At 49.3% G+C, this 21,118-nt stretch overlaps 1 protein-coding gene across 3 annotated transcripts; it reads left to right on the forward strand.

Moving 5' to 3' along the window:
- Nucleotides 1-10: 10 nt before the first annotated feature.
- CDCA5 (cell division cycle associated 5) lies at nt 11-20,038 on the forward strand. Of its 3 annotated transcripts, XM_077115772.1 has the most exons (11): nt 13-193; nt 428-522; nt 606-671; nt 753-788; nt 4,186-4,623; nt 13,236-13,349; nt 13,608-13,798; nt 14,028-14,126; nt 19,377-19,443; nt 19,582-19,767; nt 19,852-20,038. In XM_077115772.1, the coding sequence occupies exons 1-11, from the start codon at nt 148-150 to the stop codon at nt 19,858-19,860; spliced, it is 1,347 nt and encodes a 448-aa protein (XP_076971887.1). In that variant the 5' UTR covers nt 13-147; the 3' UTR covers nt 19,861-20,038. The 3 variants fall into 3 exon arrangements, with proteins under 3 accessions (XP_076971885.1, XP_076971886.1, XP_076971887.1); XM_077115770.1 differs by lacking the exon at nt 19,377-19,443 and having other exon boundaries at nt 11-193; nt 19,506-19,767; XM_077115771.1 differs by lacking the exons at nt 13,236-13,349; nt 13,608-13,798; nt 14,028-14,126; ... (1 more) ...; nt 19,582-19,767; nt 19,852-20,038 and adding an exon at nt 4,805-6,600 and having other exon boundaries at nt 12-193.
- The last annotated feature ends 1,080 nt before the right edge of the window (nt 20,039-21,118 follow it).

Genomic DNA, 21,118 nt, shown 5'->3' on the forward strand with positions numbered 1-21,118 from the left:
GCCGTGCCTGACGTCACTTCCGTTTCCCCTCGGCAGGGCGGGTAATTCGAACGTTTCCTGTGGCCCGCGGCCCTCGGGCTTGGCGCGAGCCGACCGCTGCGCCCTCGGCTGCGGAGGAAATCGAGGCAGAGGAGGCCGAGACCAGATATGTCTGGGAGGCAGACGCGGTCCGGTGGGGCCGCCCCGCGCTCGGGTGAGCAGAGGGCTCGTGGGAAAGATGGAGTCGTTTGGGGTCGCAGCCCCGGGTAGGAGAAGCCCCCACACACACTAGGGGAGGCTGGGGACCCACGCAGGGAAAGCCGGCCCGTCTCACCCTGGAAAGGCGTTCGCAAATGGCTTCTTTGGAAAACTTCGCTCTCCAGAGCCTGGTCCCTTGACTCTAAGGCCTAGGGACTTGCCCTACCTTTTTCCTTTCTTCTCTTTGTAGGGCCTAAGGCCCCATCTCCTACCAATTTACTGCGGAGGTCCCAGCGGAAATCAGGCTCCGATCTCCCAAGCACCCTCCCTGAAATCTGGCCGAAGGTGAGCCCCGACTTTCTCAGTTCCTGCCCCCCAGAGACCCCTGAACCAATGTGATACTTAGGCTCACCCCTCTTCTTGTCCAGGTGTCCACCGGGGCTGCGGTCCGAAAGCCCATCGTTTTGAAGAAGATAGTGGCTCATGCCCAAGAGGTGAGGATTACGAAGGGGGTTGTGGGACGGGCAGCCAAAACTGGGAGCTGACTCTGTCCTCAACTGGTGTTTTCTCCACAGATCCCAGCTGTCCACTCGCCTCGCAGGAGCCCTAGGGTGAGTTCATTTTCATCTGCTTAGCTCAGTGGAGTCAGTACACTCCAGACCTGGGGCAAAGCAGACTGGCTGCTTGAATATGCCCGGGGAACTGTTCCGCATTATTTTGAAACAGTTTGGGTTTGGACACCTGTATGCAGTACCAGTCTTGATTACTCAATGTAGACTTCATATCTTTAGCTCCTGACACCCTGTGTATTTCTGTCATTTTCCTTCAAAATTTCAACTGTGTCCTAATGACTCTTTATTTCTTCTAATCCCTCTTGTGTTCCACTTTTATTTGTTTATATATATTTTAAATTTATTATTATTATTATTTTTTTTTTGCTGTTTGACCGGGATCACATTTCATTCTTTTTCTATATGAGTATCCTGTTATTGCAGCACCATGTGTTGAATTTTTGTTTGTTTTCTTTCTGTTTGTTTGTGGGGAAGTGCTTGGGCAGGAATGAAACGCAGGTCTCCCAAATGGCAGGTGAGAATTCTACCACTGAACTACACTTGTACCCCAAATCCTCCACTTTTACTTATGGTTGTTGTAAGACAAGTCATGTGAACAGTGTCTTTGTAGTCTTCACAGAAAGTATTACCTAGGTTGTTTCATTATTAGAAAATGTATACCTGGAGATATAAGTGAGGAATACTAATTGCTTTTGAGGGAGCTCGTGGATCTTACAGTCAAGCAGGGAGAAAGACAAATTAACACATTATTATATCATAGGGTTCTGAGGGCTGTGATATTAAAGTAATAGATGCCTACCAGGCCATATGGCTCAGGGAATGGTTCACAGAAGAAGAAATGTCTTTAAAGACAAGTAGAGCTGTTCCAGGCAAAGGAAGCCATGTCGCAGAGACCTGGAGTCTAAAGAAGTTAGAAAATTGGGTAATAGCAGCTTGTTTGTTGTGTCTGCAGTGGGCCATTCAGGAAAGAAGAGAGAGCTAAGCCAGAGCAGGTCGTGATGAGCCAGGAAAGCTGGCAGCCTTTGGAGAGTCTTAAGCAAGGTAGTGACTGAGTTAAGCTGGGTTTTTAGAAAGATGCTTCTGGGGGACAGTGTGGAGAATGGATTGGCAAAAGGCTTTCCTGGGGTCCCTAGACCAGTTAAGGACTGGACTGGAATCCTGCAGTGAGGGGGTCGAGGCCTGTACTCAGGTCATGACAGGGTGATGTTCACCCATCCGGTGCCCCACACGCCTGCCCTGTTGGCTCAAAGGGCACCTCATCCGAGAGGCCTTCCCTGACCACTCCTCCCTGCCACTCACATTTCTTGGTGTAGTTCTCCTTAGGTCTTAACCAATATCTGAGAGCACATATTTACATGTCAGTTGTCTTTCCCCTAGAAGAATATAAACACCTTGAGGGCAGGGACTTCTACAGCCCCATGGTTGCCACTGATTCTTGTTGGTTGACTGGCAAATTCTTGAGACATTAAGCAGGTAAAGCTGTCAGGGCTCAGGTAACTGCTTGGCTGCTGGAAAGAAGGAAAAAGTGGTGAGGGGGCGACCTCATTTTGTTCAGCATCCCTTTTTGCCAAAAAAACATGGGGCAGATTCCTCCCAGATGCTGTAACCAGGAAATGTCTGTCTTGATGACCGATGTCCTTCTTTGCAGTAGATCACAAGAACCATGGGCTTTGTCCTCTTTTCCCCCTTGTCTGCTGTAGAGGCTGGGCATGAGCAGGACCCTAGTCAGGGTGGCAGTCAACTAGTGAGCTAGCCAGAATCAGAAAGCTGTGGATGCTATATGGGAAATAAAAGAGGGCACTGGGCAGAGGTGAGGAGGGGCTGAGCTACAGTCTATGGTAAGGGAGGACCTCCCTGAGGTGGTGATGTTTGAACTGAGAGTGGAATCGTGAGGTGCCCACAGGTGAATCTCTTGAGGTACATATCAGGCTGGGGTGCCCTGATCATAGCCTTGTCCCTGCTTCCTGGGTCTCAAAGCCAAACCCCTTACAGTGGCGTACGAAGTCCCCTATGGCCACCAACCCTTCTTATCTCTAGAGCCCCATCTTCAGTTCCTTTCTCCTGGCTTCCTCTCACCTCAGCCACACCGGCCTCCTCATCCCTTGACCCTGGCTGGAATACTCCCACCACAGGGCTTTTGCACACTCTGTTTCCTCTGCCTGGAACACTTTTCCTCCAGATATCCACATGACTCACTCCCTCACCTTCGAATTGGAGTTCAAATGTCACCTTCTTACAAGGAGGCCTGCTGCCCTGACTAAATACTTAGAATTCCAGCCCACTCCCAGCACTGTCAATCCTGCTGGGTTTTGTTTGTTTTATCATGCTTAATACCATCTAGCAAGCTGTGGTTTTCCTTATTTAATATCTATTTTCTCTTACTAGACTGGAAGTGATATGGGGGAAGGGATTTTAGCTGTTTTATTGCCCGCTGTATTTCCCAGAGCCTCGAACAGTGCCCACCATGTGGCAGGTGATCAATAAAGTCTTACTGCCTGGATGGACACTTTAGGATAGTCTGTGGCACCTGGGCCATGAAGGGCTAGCTGGAGGCAGGAGGAGCAGTGAAGAGGTTATTGAGCTGGCCGAGGTGGCTGGCACCAGTTTGAAAGAAGTGGTTAGATGCCAGCTGTGTTTTGGAGACAGCCAACAGGCCAGCTGCTTGTATCACAAAAGCGGGCTCCTCAGAACAGTGATGGATTGTTCTTTTCTTCCCTTTCCATCCCCGCCTCAGGGTCTGATTTATTACCTTTCTCCTCTTTTCCTTTTAAAAGTATTTTTCCTGTGGGTCTGTCTTTCCATCCTCGTTCACCTCAGTGCTCTCTCTCTCTCTTTTTTTTTTTGATATATATTATATACTTACATACCATGTAATCATTCAAAGTATACAATCCGTAGTTCACATTATCATCATATAACTGCATTTATCATCAAAATCGACCTTTTTTTCTTTTTTGTGAAGAATAACATACAAAGAAGCAGTATATTTCAAAGCACATTGCAACAATTAGTTGTAGAACAGGTTTCAGGGTTTGGTATAGATAACAGTTCTACAATTTTAGGTTTTTCCTTCCAGCTGTTCTAAAATACTGGAGACTAAAAGAAATCTCAATATAATGATTCAGCAATCATACTCATTTGTTAAACTCTCCCTTCTCTGTATAACTCCACCATCACCTTTGATCTTTCTCCCACTCTTTAGGGATATTTGGGCTATGGCCATTCTAGCTTTTTCATGTTGGAGAGGCTTGTTGATAATATGGGAGAGGGGGATGAAACGAGTTGATGCTCTGGAGAGGCTGGGCCCTCTGATTTCAGAACTTACCTGGTCCAGGGATCCATCTGAGGGTTGTAGGTTTCTGGAAAGGTTCCCTAGTGCCTCGGTGCTTTCTTGAAGTACAGCTAAGTGACAGGGAGTCTTCTCTTCCTGGAGCAGATTGCCTTTTTCCTGGAGAAAGAAAACAACCCTCCAATCAAGGAACCTACCAAGGAGGACCTGTTCAAGACAAGCAGCGTGCCCGTCACCCCAGCCGCCACCCCGGTGCTCAACTCTTTGAATGTCGAGTCCAACTCCACGGCAGGGCCGCCAGATGCCAGAGACTTGGAAATGTCTAAGAAGGTCAGGCGGTCTTACAGCCGGCTCGAGGCCCTTGGTTCTGCCTCCACCTCCACCCCAGGCCGCCGGTCCTGCTTCGGCTTCGAGAGGCTGCTGGGGGCAGAAAACTTGGCTGGGGTGTCACCTGTGGTGTGTTCGAAGTCAGCCGAGGCCCCCACGGCCCCTGTGAAGCCCTGGACCCCAGACACAGCCCTTCCCGGAATCTCCCCGCTGACCACGAAGGAGAAACGGAAGAAGAGGAAGGTACCCGAGATCCTGGTGAGTGAGTGAGGGCTGGGCTCTTTCTTCTACCGTCATGTACACACAATGCAAGATGTGAAGGGCCAGGGCTGGGCTCTGACCCTTTGGGAGGAAAGTCAGCACCTTCAGGGGATGGGCGGAGATGTTCGGCCACTGCCTGGCCACCCCACTCACCTGAGCCCCATTTCTCTTCCGCCAGAAATCGGAGCTGGATGAGTGGGCTGCGGCCATGAATGCCGAGTTTGAAGCTGCTGAGCAGTTTGATCTCCTGGTTGAATGAGATGAAGTGGGGGTGCCCCTGGCCAGACTCTCCCTCCTCTCCCTGTACATAGCCCTTCCCCCCTCCCTGTAGTAGCCTGGAGAAGATACTTGGGGTCCCCTTTCCCTGGGCTGCCTTGCTACCAGCACATATGCTACTGCTGTACAGGAAGCCTGTCCACCTCTGAAGGTGCGTGTGACAGCAGCCAGCCAGCCAGCCTCTTACCCACGTCCTGTCTCTAGTTAGCAGCCTGCTGGCCTTTGAGTGTCCTAGTCAGCTTCCAGTTGGCCCCAGGCTGGGGAATAGGACTCATTGACCTGGCCCAGGACATTAAAGGGCTGGGCTTGAAGGTTTGGGCACCTCTGCCCTTTTTGAGACAAGTCTGGCTGCTCCAAACTAGCCCCAACAGAAAGTGACACTGCAGCCACGGACAGCCTCTGGCTTTCCCTCCTAAGTCCCCAGCCATGAGCCAGCCATGTAAAGAGGCTTTGGACTCTGGGAGAGTCCAGATGGAATTGAAGGTTTGGGAAACAGTCCTATCTTTGAGGAAGAAGCTGGACTCTTAGCCTGTGGGGCATAAGTTTTGAAGAGGAAGTGAGGCCTAGGTGGGTCTTAAGCCAGAAGCTTTTCCTGCATAGAAGCCGTGTTTTATAGTTCTGTGTTCTGCTCTTGGGATGTTCACTAAATGCCAGCCTTGTGGTGTGCTGCCTGTCTGGGGCTCAGAGGGTGTATTCCAGGGCACCCCTGCCAGGGGCTGCCGGCTCCAGGTGCCAGGTAAGCTGAAGCTCCTGGGCTGTGGGACGTCACCTACACAGAGCCTGGGGTCCCACCTCTCTGCTGCAGAGGCAGGGAGGGGCCCCCTATTGTCCCTCACCCACTTCTGACACAAAGCATGGCGCTTACTTAACTCTAGAAGAATCCTAAGCTGAAAATCCCACCAGCATTTTACAGCTATACTTATAACATTCTAGGAAGCTTTTCTCGGGCAGGCCAACATGACTCAGTGGTAGAGTTCTCGCCTGCCATGCTGGAGACCCAGGTTCCAATCCTAGTGCCTGCCCATGTTAAAAAAAGAAAAAGAGCTTTTCTTACATACAAGGAAGGAGTGAGGGTTGGTAGACATTTTAACTTCTAGCTTCATTTCTTAGATGAGAACGTTGCTTGAGTAGCTGCCAGGAGGTGAAGTGGGGGTCCCATTTTCTCGGGAATTTCCTACCCTTTTTCTCAATTCTGGTAGAGGGTGTGGTTTTGAAGGCCACCCTAAGCCACCACTACTCCCGCCATGCCCCAGGCCCTTACATCTTTTGACATAGACAAGTTTGCATAATCAGAAGCTAAATGGAATGTGGAGGGGCTTGCAGATAGTAGGTTATCAGGTAAGACCGATACTTGGGGCGCTTGGATTAAAGAGTGTGTGCCTGGTAGGTGCTAATGAAACCCCCCACCACGCTGGGGAGTCCTGGGATATCTGACGCGTCGTGCTCCCTGCCAGCAAGGCCCCTTCGGGTCAGACCACAAAGGAAGAGTCGTCCCCACTGGCTGGTGGGGCAGAGCCCTTGGGAAATGTCTTAATCCTGTAGAATTCAGGATGCACAGATGATGGGGAGTTCATATCATTACTGTAAATTTTTCTCTGTCCCTAGGAACAAAGAATGCTGAGTTAAAGAAAAATTGAGATTTTGTCTGTTTTTAGTTTTTTAAAAAAAAAAAAGCTGATTAAAGAATTTCTGCCATTATCTAGATTTTGTCTCTTTCATTGCATCAAAGACTGAGCTGTGGGTATGAGGCCCAGGAAGCCAAGCCTTTGTGCTGTGTCATGTTTGAGCAGTGGGTGCCAGTCTGGGTGCTGTGTCCCTCCCCACCCACCCGCCTAGGTCTTTTCTGTCTTGTTAGGAGGCCTTGAAATCGTCTGGGATGAGGCTGCCTGGAGCCTCCCCCATTGTCTGGGGGTGGCGCCTGTGGACCAGGCACCAAGGTCCAATCTTTGGTCCACCCTCTTCCCTTTAGGCTCCTTATACCCCACCTGGATGATGTGCAGCAGTGGGTGCTGCCAAAACCCCTGAGGAACTTCCTGGGCCCTGTCCTTGGAAACTCAGCTGCTCTGAGGTCAGGCCCAGGAACATACATGCCACCTGGATGGTGTAGATGGAGCAAACTAGCCTCCCTCTAATGTCAACCTCTATGCTTGTCCTGGCCTCCATTCTTAGAACAAACTCAGGTCCATCAAGTTCTTCTAAAACCTTCTCACTTGTATCTCCTTCCCTCTTCTCAAGGCCAACCTTTCCTCTGTGGCCTTTGATTCACTTCTCTCATCTCTGACTTGCTCCTTTTCCTACAAGTCCTAGACAGGACTTCATTGTATTAAAAACAACCAAAAGGATCTTTAGCCAACATCTGTTTTTAGCTACTACCATAACTCCTTTCCCAGTTAAGTTCTTTGGAAGAATGTTCTGAAGTTGCTCTCAGCTTCCATTCTGTCTGGTGACCTAATGCTCGGAGCTATGGACTCGGGACTCCACCTGGCCTGGCACCATCCTGGTCACTCCCTGATGTCCTACCGCTCACTCCTTTGCCAGCTTTTCTTCCTGGGTTTCCCCTTAAGTGTCAGTGCACCCAAGTTCAGTCCTGGACCCTCTTTCCAACCCACTTGCTCTCCCTGGATGACCTCAAGCTCCCTGGGCCACATCCTTGCTGAAGATTTGTCAGTATATCTCCTGAGCTTCCCACTGGAATCTAGAATTGCCTTGATATCATGACCCAGAAGTCATCTCGAACTCAACTTAACCCGATAGCTCACCTCCCCCTGTGTGCTCCACAGCTTTAATGTCACCACCAGATGGCCCAGCCACACAAGCCAGGATCGTGGGTGGCTCTGCCCTCTCCTCGCTACCCCTCCGGTCAACCTCAAGGCCTGTGGGTGCTACCTCTTCACATCCCTCCAGTCCACAGCCACTGGGCCATTGCACAGGTTCTCCTAATGGGTGCCTTCCCTTTGATCTCTCACCTCTCCAAACTCCACACTGAAGTCAGAAGAAGCATCCTGAGAGTTGAAATATGATCTCATTGCTTGCCTAGTTAAAATCCTTTGGTGACCTCCCAGTGTCCGTATGGTGAGGAAATGGATGGTCGGTCATCAGTTTTTGGCTGCCCAGTACCCTAACCTGTAGGTGGGCAATCTGCAAGACTGCACTTCCCTCCATGGGATTGAAGAAGCCAGATACTTGTTCTCCCTGATCTGGTAGCAGGATGTGGACACCTGGAAGACTCAGCGAGGTGGCGGCACATGTCCAGTGGTACTTGTGCCCCTGGTGCCTCCATCACCTGGTATGGAGACAGCAGCGTGCTACATTTCTCCTATGCTGGGGGCCTACCATGGCTCCTGCCGCCAGCATCCCACAGTCTTGTCCTTTAAAGTCTGGTTCTTCCTTTCGGTCCTGTGACTCCCCAGTGTCCTTCCAATAAACTTCTCTGCTCAAATTAGTATTGTTTTCTGTTGTTTGCAACCCAAACCTGGACCGGTCTGGGGGTGAGGGTGGGGTTGGGGGGCGGGGGCCAGACTCCTTGGCAGGGCTGATGAGAATTCCAATACCAGGTTGCTACCTGCATCTCTGATCTTACGGCCCAAAGACCCAGTGCAGACCCTGAGCCTTTGCTCACCTGTTTCCCTCTCCAGTGCTCTCCCCACTCCCTCCTTGCACATCGAGTTGTGCATCAGTTAGGTCTGGCACTGCATCCCCTCTGCTCCTTCCCATCAGCCCCCTCGGCAGCCGTAGCATGGTGGGTAAGAGTATAGTTCCAGAGGCCAACAGAGTTTGAATCCTGGCTCAGCTGGTTTCTATCTGTGACTCTGGGCAAGTTAATTAACCTCTCTGTGCCTCAGTTTCCTTATAGATAAAACGGACTACTAGTACAACTTACCTCATAGTGTTTTACTGGGAGTAAAATGAAATAATACAAGTATAGTACGTAGTAAATGACCAGGGAACAATCATTTTCAGGTCAAACTGACCTCGCCTTCCTTTTTTTAACCCTGTCACCCTGCAGACTTCCATCCTTGTCCCTCTAAGCTCTCTTCTGTTCTGCACACACATTTCTATGGCTGTCGGGAGCCCCCCCAGCTCTTGGCAGAGTCATATGTATCACTGTCCCCCAGCACCCATCACGTAGTGACTAGATAAAGGGACGTGGTGGTTTTCCACCAGCCTGGTCCGGTCACATTCTCCCATAGCTGCTGGGGACAGGGGCTTCCAAAGGACCCTGAGTGCCCTGGATGGGGGGTGCAGGTGGAGTTGGGAGCAGTGGCTCCTCGGCGGCCTGGCCTGCCTCGCCCCCCACAGCATCAGTCCTGTCCCCAGCAACCCAGTGAGCCAGTTGGCTCACTCCTTGCCCCCCACCGCTGGGAGGGGGTTTCTCCCTCCCTCCTCTACAGACAGCCCTCCACCCAGCCTACAGGCCCGTGACCTTCTCATCCCGGTCCTGAGTCCCCCTCCCCAGCCCTGCAGATGAGGCTGTGGTCCCAGGCCTGGCTCTTCCTCCCTCTGGACCTAGACCAGGCTGCCCTCCCCTCAGGCACCCCAGCCCCATGATTTACAAGTTGCCAAGCTTTTCCCAGCCATCTGAGGGCAGAGGCACCCAGCCCTGGGTCTGATCTCCAACCTTGCCTCCTCTTTCTAACTCTGCTCGTATGTCCATCTCTCCGGGATTCCCCCCATGTACTAACAGGTAACCATGAAGCTTCTCAGGCCCCCCCTCTTCCCTTGGATGAGCGCTGTGCTGCTGCACAAACACAGCCTCCCTCCCAGGGTGTCCCACCCTCGCTCAGGAGCCCAAACAATGCCTCGGGAAGACAAGGGCAGAGCATGTAATCTCTGATCAGGGCAGCTTCCAGACTCCAAGCAGCACTCCGCAGGGGAGGGATGGATGGGGGAAGGACAAAGAAGGCACCAAGCCAGACCGCGCAAGGTATCAAGACTCGTTTGTCCCTCTCAGAACTGCACATGTGCCCTTTCCGTGCACGGCACAGCAACTTTGTCTAAAACAACTTCCTGCCCTATGTTCGCAGGCAGAGTTTCCACCAGTTTCACCTGCCCTGCATCCCAGGCGCTTTCTGATAAAGGGAACATTCTCTCGTTCCTTGAGGCTTGACCAGGGCCCTTGGAACCCTATCTGTACTGTTTCCCAAGGGGAAAGGGGAAGGAAATGGGGAAGAGAGGTTTGCACGTGAGAAAATACCTTACAAGAACCAACTTGTGGACCCGGTTTTAGTGTTACCATATTTAGCACATAAAAGTACAAGATACCCAGTGAACTTTGAATATCAGATGAACAGCTTTTTTTTTTTTTTCCTTTTTTTACTATGAGGGTGCACGGGTGGTTCAGTGGTAGAATGCTCGCCTTCCATGCTGGAGACCCGGGTTCGATTCCCAGACCATGCACCTAAAGAAAAAAAAAAAAGAAAAATCATTTTTACTATGAACATGTCCCAAATCAGATAAACAATGAATGCTTTTCCAATATAACTATGTCCCATGCCATATTTGGGACATGCTTGTACTAAAAAGTATTCAAACCAAAAAAAGTGGGGGGGGGTTTATGTGGAATTTGCATTTAACCAGGGGTGCCGTGTCTCCTGGGTGACCCCACGGTGTGCTGGTCCCCTTGCGTGCAGATCCCCATGAGGCCTGCTTTTGTGGCGACAGTGTCACTTGCGGCGGTTGCAGCTTGCCTCCCACCCCCCTCTTTCCCAAGGGCCTCGATTTCCTCTCCCCAAGATCTCCTCCTCCCACCTGCCCTTCCAGCTGCCACCCAGACACACCAAGCTCCCCCACGCGTCCCCGTGGCCTGTGCACCCTGCTGTGGTACATGGGCCCCTAGCACCCCACATCCGAACACCATGCCCTCTGCACCACCCCGCCATTGCCCAAGCCACTCCTCTTCCTGGATTGCCCTCCCTCCTTGCCTGGCCAACAGACACCCAGCTCGGCTCTAAGTCCAGCTGTCCCCTCCTGGGGGGAGAGTTTCTGGAGCTGCTAGGCAGAGCCTGTGGCTTCCTCCCTTGCAGCTGTGACCTTCCACACAGACTTTGTTTGGGCGCATCTGCCAGCCCCTGATCACCTGTGAGCCTGAGGCCTCCCCCACGCCCCGGGAGCTTCTCCTGGGCAGCCCGAGTTGTGTCCATTTATGGGTTCTTGGGACCTGGCCCAAAGCCAACTGCATCAACAGCAGTTGACCAAGCAATGTTCACGGGAGGCCATGCACACTACATGACTTGTGTTCTCCCATCTTCATGGATCATAGCTGCATTTGGTTATATTTGGGCCTGATGGGTCATTTCTGGTTTTTCTTCTTAATGTGAATCTGCTACTGTGGACCTCTGTGTAAATTATTTTTATTTTCCTTGGAGTCATTTCTTTAGGGCATAGTCTCCAAAGTGAAGTTGCCTGAAACAAGGCTCCAGCTAATTTTTTTTTTTTTTTTTTGGGCATGGGCAGGCACCGGGAATCGAACCCGGGTCTCTGGCATGGCAGGCAAGAACTCTGCCTGCTGAGCCACTGTCACACCGCCCACCAGCTAATTTTGTAGCTCTTGCTATATGCTTCCAAGTGCCCCTGGGAAAGATCAAAGCAGATTGCAGCTGCGTGCCTCCAAGCCTCCGTACCCACCCCCCCATCCCCATCCCCAGAGTGTGGCATGTGGGTGGGGTCCCAGCCTCAGCAGGCCGCAGCTGGCCACTGGGAGGTCTATTTATATCGCATAGATTTGAGGTGAGCTACTTTCAGCTGCCTGGGAAGGCTCCATGTAATGCAGAGAGCACATTCTATAGAATCCCTGTAGCATTGCGGCTGCAAGGCCACTGCAGTCTGGTCCTAGGGTGCTGGCACCCCTGTTGAGAAGCCCAAAGAATGCTTCTGGGAGATAGGGGTAGTTCACACAATTGTTTATTGCAGGCAGGTTGCTAACAGAAATAGCTGTGGTCCAAGGCAGCAATGGATCTCAGGCTGATCTCCATTAACGGGTGGGGTTGAGGGGCTGTTAGTTCACTGGCAGTTTATATAGGCCGAGAACAAAGAACAAAGAAGGCACATAGCCAGAGGGAAAGGAAATCATAAGACTTGGATGGTATCTTGAGGAATACATATTCATTCTTTCTGGAGTTTGTTCTCATGGTTTCTGTAACAAGAACCTCAACCAATGTTGGATCCTGTTCCTAGCAGATTGACTGATGATGGTTAGGGATTCCTTTGTTCTCATGGGATAAGCAAGGGAAGCAAGGTTTGCACCAGCCCAACGAATTACCCTACAATCCCTGCCACCAACACACACGTCTGTCAAGGGACTAGGTGGAGATTGGTGTAACAAAGTGACACCTTGTCCCCCTAGTTGGGTTGGCCTTGACCAATTAATAGCAGATGACCAAGGGCCTGCAAAATCTGAGAGTGAAAAATGATGGCAGTCCTATCTATTGACTTAAGGCTTTTTATGACTTGGGGAGAAGCTGCTACTTCAAGACTTCTTGGTGGAACATCTCACACCAACTCTTAGAGATTGAAAAATCCCTGGGCTCATTCCAGCCCAAGCCCGAGAGGGTCCTACAGGAGTAATTGCCCAGCGGGGACAAAAGGGGGTGAGAATTCAGATCAGCAGAGAGCGGGAAGAAGGGGAGTTGGGCAAGCGGCATGGACAGAGCCCAATGGCGGGATGAGTTTGGGATGGCGTTGGGAAGTGAGGCCCCTTGGTTGGTCTTAGCAGAGGTGCACTCAAGGGTGTTGGAAAATGAGGCAGGTTGGAAAACCAGGGTGTCCATAACTGAGGGTCTTGAATACCACTCTGCCCTTCAATCTGCCTCCCAATGGCCATGAGACGGGTGATTTCCACACCAAGAATGGGAATGATTCTAGACATTTTTTCACCAAGACTCCATAGGATTCCTTTAAATAGTGCCCCCCTCCCCTGCCTCCCCATACCTTTCCTTTGCAGGGACTCAGTTTACTGAGATGTTGTGAGCATGTAGCATTGGTAGGGTTGCCAGATAAAATACAGGACACCCAGTTAAATGTGAACTCCAGATAAATATGCACTATTTTATTAATATAAGTATGTCTTAACTATTGCATGGGACATACTTTAAAATTATTGAGTTTTCATCTGAGACTCAAATTCAATGGGGTATCCTGTATATATATAAATCTTTTTTTTTTTTTTTTTGCTAAATCTGGCCATCTTAATTTTGAGAGATCAGTCGACTGGACAGAACCAGTGGTGTAGTGTCCCCAGGCTGGAGGCTGCCCCAAGAAAACCAGACAAGGCTGGAAAGGGCAGGCAGGGGGGATGGTGGCTTGTGGTTCACCAACCGGGCCTCTGTCTTCTTTAGTCTTCCCAGGGCACAGGAAGAGCCTTCTCTGAGCCCATGGCGGAGCTGGGGCTGCAGCACAGTAAGGAACAGAAGCCCGAAACCCAGCAGGCCTCGCTGGAGCCCCGTGCAGAGGTGATGGGAAACACCCGAGCCTCTGAAAGCAGCGGACTGGGTCAGCAAGGCGCTGGAGAAATCTTCTCCTGGCTGGGTGAACCCGAACTCCCAGCATCTCATCCCCACCCTGTCTCTGCAACCTCCTGCTGCCGGGGAGGCTAGACCCAGCTCCTGGGCTGAGGTTCTGGAAGGGAGGTGGAGGGGCCTTCCAGGGTGGAGGGCCTCCCGAATAACGCTCATTCACACTGCCCCCCCACCCCCGCCCCTGCCCTACAGCTTCCCTCCATGGGGAGGGAGGGCGGTGTGGCCCCCTGTTGGCCTCAGGCCACTGCAGCCACCGCGGCACCTTCTCTGCCAAAACCACCTTCGTGGAAGCAGGAGCTGGACCCGAACTCAGAGCCCACGGTCACGTTCCTGTTTACACTCCTCAACACTCCCGAGCCCGCGGAGCCCGACGACTCTGAAGAGTAAGCCTGGGGCAGGGCGTGTGGGAGTGGGTGGGGTGGGCGTGGGCTGGGAGGAGGAGGGTGTCCCTCCCCCCCCCACCATGGATTGTCACACCTGGGCCAGGACTCAGCCCTGGGGTGGGCAAAGCAAGAGGTCCCAGACAGGCCTGGCCTGGAAGAACCTGGGCCTCTGCCTGGCCACACACCCCTAGAGCCTCTGATCCAAGCCTCTCTGCTCCCTGCACCCTAGGGACATGGAGATCCAGGAGTGCCCATTCCTAGATAAGGACGACTGGGGGCCCCAGCGGACGGTCAAGGAGATCAGGCACTTGAAGAAGGACTGCATGAGGTGAGCCGGGCGGGGGCAGGGGAGGTGGGTGGGGAGGAGGCAGGGTGACAGGTCTCCCCTCCTTCCCACCTCCCCCCACTCCCCCCACCCCCACTGAGACCAGACCTGCTTCACAGGTCCAGGCCTGGGGCTTGGCAGCTGTGGGTTTGCACCTTCACATGCCCTTCTTCCCTTGCCTTCTCACTCTATTCTCCCCTGCACGTCTTTGGGTCCTGGCCGGGGGACAGCCAGGGTCCCTCGCCCCCCACTGAGCATCGGGGTTCTCCTTGTCTGTTGGCAGGACCTGCCCCCACAGGTGTGGACCACGGCCGAGGCCATGGCTCTTCCCGAATAACCAACCGTGCCCACCTGCCTGGGGGGCAGGCAGCCTGGGAGATGCCCACAAGGGACCCCACGTCCCACTGTCCAGGAACTAGGGGGGACTCAGTCGGAGGGAAAAGGGTCTGTCTTCTAGGTGTCAGGCTCCATTTCCAGACTATTTTCCTCATCCCAAACCCAAACTCATACTCATTTAGCAGTAATTCCCCTTCTCCTCTCCATCACCCCTGGTAGCCACCATTCTGCCCTCTGTCTTTGTGAGTTTGCTTATTCTAACCATTTCCTGTAAGAGAAATCATACAATATTTGTCCTTTTGTGTCTGGCTTGTTTTACTCCACATGATGGCTTCAGTATTCATCCTTGTGTAGCATGTGCCGGCACTTCACTTCTTTTTACAGCTGAATAATATTCCATTATATGGATATACCACATTTTGATTATCCATTCAGTGGTTGATTATCCATTCAGTGGTTGATTATCCATTCAGTGGTTGATTATCCATTCATTAGTTGGGTGGCTTCCACCTTTTGGCTATTGTGAATAATGCTGTAAATGAACATTGGTTTACAAATATCTGTCCGAGTCTGTGCATTCAGTTCTTTTGGTTATATAGCTAAGAGTAGAATTGCAAGGTCATATGGTAATTCTATGTTTAATTTTTTTGAGGATTTGCCAAACTGTTTTCTGTACTGGCTGCACCATTTCACATTCTCACTGACAATGTACGAGGGTTCCTATCCTCCGCATCCTTGCCAACGCTTGTTATTTTTGGTTTGTCAAATGATAGTCATCTTAATGGGTGTAAAATTAACCAAGGATGTGAAAAACGTGTACACTGAAAACTACAAAGCATTGCTGAAAGAAATCTAAATAAATGGAGAGACATTCTGAGTTCATGGACTGGAAGACAATATTGTTAAGATATTGACACTACCCCAAATAATCCACAAATTCAATGCAATTCCTATGAAAATCCCAGCAGTCTTTTTTACAGAAATGGAAAAGGTAGTCCCCAAATTCACAGGGAATTGCAAGGCATGCCAAATAGTCAAAACAACCTTGAATAAAGAACAAAGTTGGAGGGCTCACACTTCCTGATTTCAAAACTGACTACAAAGCTACAGTAATTAAAACAATGTGGTATGGGGCATAGGGATAAACATGTAGACTAATGGAAGAGAACTGAAAATCCAGAATTAAATCCACACATCTACAGGCAGTTGATTTTTAACAAGATGCCAAGTCGATCCAATGGGGGAAAGAATAGTCTCTTCAGCAAATGGTGCTGGGACAACAGGAAATCCACCACAAAAAAAAAAGAATGTGGATCCCCTGCCTCTCACCGTATATAAAATTAATTCAAAATAATTAAAAATTAATTCAAAACTCTTATTAGGAAACATAACAAAATCTCTTCAAAGTTTGTCAATTTTCTTGATCTTAAAAAAAAAACCTTTGGTTTTTTTTGACTCTCTATTATTTTTCTATATTCTACCTCAATTATCCCTGTGCTAATCTTTACTATTTCTTTCCTTCTAGTAACTTTGGGTTTCTTTTGTTCTTCTTGTTCTAGATTCTTTAGGTATGAATTTATGTATTGATTTGTGATCTTTCCTTTTTTTTTTTAATGTAGGGACTTAGAGCTATACATTTTCCCCTGAGCAGTGCCTTCGCTTCATCCCATAAGTTTTGGAATGTTGTATCTTCATTTTCATTTGTCTCAAGGTGGTTCCTAATATCCCTTGTGATTTCTTCTTTGTCCCATTGGTTATTTAATAGTCTGTTGTTTAATTTCCACAAATTTGAAAGTTTTCCTTTTGTTGTTGATTTCTGGCTTTATTCCATGGTGATCTGAGAAGAAACTTTGTATGGTCTCGGTATTTTAAAGTTTATTAAGATTTGATTTATAGCCTCACAGAGAGTTTATCCTGGAAAATGTCCCACATGCACTTGAAAAGAATATGTATTTCTGCTGGGTTTGGGTGGAATGTTCTATATATGCCCATTAGTTTTAATTGGTTAATACTGTTGTTCAAGTCCTCCATTTCTTTATCAATCTACTGTTTAAATGTTTTATCAATTATTGAAAGTAGTGTATTGAAGTCTCCAACTATTTTTATAGAATTACCTATTTCTCCATTTAATTCTGTCAATTTTTGCCTCATATATTTTGGGGCTTTGTTGTGCGGCGCATAAATGTTTGTTATTAATATCTTCTTGCTGGGTTGAACTTTTAATCAATATATAATATACTTCTTTGGCTCTTGTAACCTCTTCTGAATCAAAGTCTATTTTGTCTGACAATATTATAGCCTCTCCAGCTCTCATTTGATTACTATTTGCATGAAATATCTGTTTCCGCCTTTTTACTTTCAACTTCTTTTTGTTTTTGTACCTAAAGTGAGACTCTTTTAGACAGCATATAAATGGATCATATTTTTCATCCATTCTGCCAATCTCTACCTTTTGAGAGTTTAATCCATTGACATTTAAGGTAATAACTGAGAATGAAGAATTTGCTTCTGCCTTTTAGCTATTTATTTTCTGTATATCTTCTATGTTTGTTGTTCCTCAATTATTTCACTGCTGCCTCCTATTTTTTTTTTAGTTGCTGTTTTGTAGTGTAGCTTTTTTATCCCCTTCTTCTTTCCTTCCCTCTCTATTTGTTGTTATTTTCTTAGTAGTTACTTTCATAATTAGAATGAACATCTTAAATGACTAATGACCTGATTCGACTAGTACCAACCTAGCTTCAGTAGTACAAACTCTCTGCCCCTTTCCTTTATATCATTATTTTATCAGATTATACCTTTATACATTGTCTGGACATTGTATAAATGTTAATTTATATATTTGCCTGTTGAGTCATATGGTGGCGGGGGGGAGCAGTTACAAACAAAAAAGTACAATACTACAGGATTTTATATTTACCTGTGTAGTTACACTGATCAATGTTCTTTATTTATTCTTGTGGCTTCAAGTTACTATCTACTGTCCTTTTATTTCAGCCTGGAAGACTCTCTTTAGTATTTCTTGTTGGGCAAATCTGCTGCTACTGAACTCCCTCAGCTTTAGTCTATCTGTAACTGTCATAATGTCTCTTTAATTTTTGAAACATAATTTTGCCAGATATAGAATCTTGGTTGACTTCTTTTTTTTCTTTAAGGACTTTATATACCCCATCCCACTGTCTTCAAGCTTCCATGGTTTCTGATAAGAAATTGCTGTTAATCTTATGGGGGATGCCTTGTTTGTGACAGGTTGTTTCTCTCTTGCTGCTTTCAAAATCCTCTCTTGGTCTTTGGATTTTGACAATTTCACTATAATGTGTCTTGGTGTGGGTCCCTTAGAATCTATCCTGCTTGGAATCTGTTGAGCTTCTTGGATATGAATATTCATGTGTTGAATCAGATTGGAGAAGTTTTGGTCATTATTTCTTTGAATACTTTTCCTTCCCCTTTCCCTTTCTCTTTTCCTTCTGGGACTCCAGTGATGTGTGTATTAGGATGCTTAATGATGTCCCACAGGTCCCTCAGGCTCTGTTCATTTTTCTTCAATATTTTTCTCTTTCTGCTCCCCACCCTGGATAATTTCTATCATCTTATCTTCAAGTTCATTGATCCTTTCTTCTGCTTCTTCAAATCTGTTGTTGAATCTGTTTAGCGAATTTTTCATTTCAATTACTGTACTTTACGGCTCCAAAATTTTTGTTGGGTTTCTTTTTAATAATTTCCTTTATATTTCATTCAGTCATTGTTTTTCTAATTCCTTTTGGTTCTTTGAATATGAATTCGTTTGGCTAATGGAATATATTTAAGATGGTTGATTTAAATCTTTCACAAATAGTTCCCATATATGAACTTCCTCAGGGATAGTTTCTGGCAAGTTATTTTTCCCCTGTGAATGGATCACACTTTCCTGTTTCTTTATGGGGAGATTTTTTTATGTTTTTTTCATTTTGCTTTTTTTTGGGGGGGGGGGGTAGTTTTTGCCTGGGCAGGCACTGGGAATCGAACCCCAGTCTCTGGCATGGCAGGCAAGAAATCTGCCACTGAGCCACTGTGGCCCGCCCTCTTTGTGTGTTTTGTAATTTTCTGTTGAGAACTGAATATCTGAGTGTATGTTGTTGTAACTCTGGCTCTTCCACACCTCTGGGATTGCAAGGGTGTTTGTGGTTGTTTTTGTTATTGTTATTGATGACGGTGATGATGATGATGATGGGTGGAGCCATCAATTTGTGACTTTTCCAAACATTTTTGCTTGCAAACGGGGGATAGAAAGTGTCACATGGAGAAAGAAATACATAAAAATAAATAGGTCCTGTCTTTTTAAGTCTCCTCTGCTGCTTTTCCCCGAGGGGGCTGGAACAATGGCTGCCCTCAGATTTGGCCCTATCTAGCCATCTGAAGTAGGGTTTTTGGAGGATGAGGTCCTAATAGCCCACTCTGGCCTGAGCAAGCTGCATCAGGAGCCCAGGCTGCGGTCCCCACTGCTGCCTGCAACACACCTGGGGAGGAGGAAGGTAGCTGTTGCACAGAGGGTGAAATTCACTGCTAATAACTGTAATTTACCACCATCCTTGTCCAGCTTTTCCCTGGATGCAGCACAGCATTCTACTAGGTGCCCAAGTTTCAAATCGTTGATTTAGACAAATCCTGCCTTTCAGTAGTTGTTTTGGTGGAGGGACTTATTCCTTCATTTCCACTCTGCCACCTTCCCACAATGCTTAGCCTGCACTTCTCTTGCCCGCCCCCCACCTGCCCCCTGTTAAGAGAGAGTGGCCCCTCCCCATCTGTGGCTGTGCCTAAATGAAAGGATTGGGCGCTTAGTAAGGCACTAGTCCCAGACACTGTGCCAGGTCCTGAAGGGGGTATGCTGGGAGCTGCCTGGGACCACCGTCTGGGGGCTGAAAGGGGTTTCTTCAACCCCAGGCTTTGGGAATCCCTGAACATTACCCGAATGGAAAACCTGGTCCTGGGGAAGAAGCTGCAAAACCTGGTGAGACTTCCCATCCAGGACCCCCTTCCTTGGTCTTGTCTCCTCCCTTCCTTCCTGCCCAGCTCCAGGACTAGAGGGGCCTCAAACAGTCCTGCCCAGGGTCTGCCCTCCTCTGGCCTCTGCAATCCTTTGTTCCAGCCCAACTCATTATATAAGAGTTTGAAGCAGAAGGAAGCAAAAGCCATCCAAGAGGGAGACCAGCAAGTCCAGGAGGGAGCCCAGGATGTCCAGGGAGGAGTCCCAGTCGTCCAAGAGGATGTCCAGAGAGGAGTCCCAGTCGTCCAAGAGGAAACCCAGGCCTTCCAGAAGGCAGCACTTCTCCAGGTTCATGGGGAGCAGTGCAGTGGTGTTGGGGAAGGATGGGTCATCCGCCCGGCACTGCTCCCTCACTCTCCCCACACCTGGCAGCAACCCTAGGCCACACTGTTGCCTCCCTGAAGGCAACACTGCTCATCCTGCTGCCTGACTCACCCCACGACCATAGAAACCAACGTCCACCCTGGCTGGGCTCAAGTCTCAACCCGGACAACTCCTTGGGAGGCCCCACCATCATCCTCTCCAAGTCCCGGCAATAAACTTGTGTGCAGCTGGCGGCTCCGCGTCTGTGGGTCCTGGGGGTTGGGTGGGAAGCAGGAAGCCCCCTGCTGCAAACTGCCACTGGGGCCTGGATGACCCTCCAGCAACCCCACTTCCCTACATCCCCTGGATCCTTGGATCTCCTGCTCCACAGCCCTGCCCCCACACGCCAAAAGAAGTTTCCAGATCAGCTTGATATCATCACCCAAGGGCAATATCCTTGCGATAAGCACTGGGGCTGGGCTGGAAGGGGGCACCTGGCCTCACCCCAAAGGGCAGGAAGAGCCTGGGGAGGGGCAGGAAGAACCACCGCCCCCCTGGGGCCTTGCGTAAATCTCCTCCCCTTTGGAAGTCACTTGGGGGTTTAACTTACACCAGGCCCCTTGAGACTACGCCCCACCCTTCTGCTCTGTTCAGAGCCTGGTGAAATAAGTGAGGACGCACTTGACTAGTGAAGTTTTGGTTATGTCTCACCTTCAGACTGAGATGAGCTGCAGTGACATCTCAGACATGGCAGCCCCCCCTCCCATCATTCTCTCTTCTCACCTGAATAGCTCTAGAGGTCCCGGGACTCCCCACCCGCCCACTTCCCGAGCAATCCTTGGCTGGATTGCTGTGCAAAGGGCTGCCTTGGCATTCTCCTGAAAGGAATCATCTCTGCCAAGGTTTACCTATTTAAGGCCCCCAATCAATAGGAGACAATCCTCAGCATGGTCCCATTTGAGCTGTTTTCCTCCCCAAGCTGCCATCTAGCACCTGGCCTGGGAAAGCAAAGTGTGGTTGCATGATTGCTGCTTGGCTGCAGGAAATTAAGTCCCATCCAGAGTCTTCCTCTCCAAATAGCTTAAACCACAGAAGGGCCAAGCAGCATCCAAATGCATGCTGACCAGGTCACTTGCAATCACTCCTGCTGCCCCGCATCCTGGGAGAGCAGCAGCCTAGCCCAGCGGACCCCTTCAAGGAGGAGAGCCACAGCAAAGCTTCAAGGCCTTACCAGGCACTTAATTCACATGCACACACGTTCCCCAGAGCCAAAGGAGGTCACTGCACACGGGTCACCAGCCGGGCCCAGATTCCTCTGTCACCAGGGCGCTGGGGA

The sequence above is a fragment of the Tamandua tetradactyla genome, chromosome 9, assembly GCF_023851605.1.
Source record: "Tamandua tetradactyla isolate mTamTet1 chromosome 9, mTamTet1.pri, whole genome shotgun sequence".
Classification (NCBI taxonomy): domain Eukaryota; kingdom Metazoa; phylum Chordata; class Mammalia; order Pilosa; family Myrmecophagidae; genus Tamandua; species Tamandua tetradactyla.

Coding starts and splice junctions, on each gene's coding strand:
- CDCA5 (XM_077115770.1), top strand. CDS start 148: ATGTCTGGGAGGCAGACGCGGTCCGGTGGGGCCGCCCCGCGCTCGG. Junction 194..427: donor TGGGGCCGCCCCGCGCTCGG/GTGAGCAGAGGG, acceptor TTCTCTTTGTAG/GGCCTAAGGCCCCATCTCCT. Junction 13,350..13,607: donor CGCTGGAGCCCCGTGCAGAG/GTGATGGGAAAC, acceptor CCTGCCCTACAG/CTTCCCTCCATGGGGAGGGA.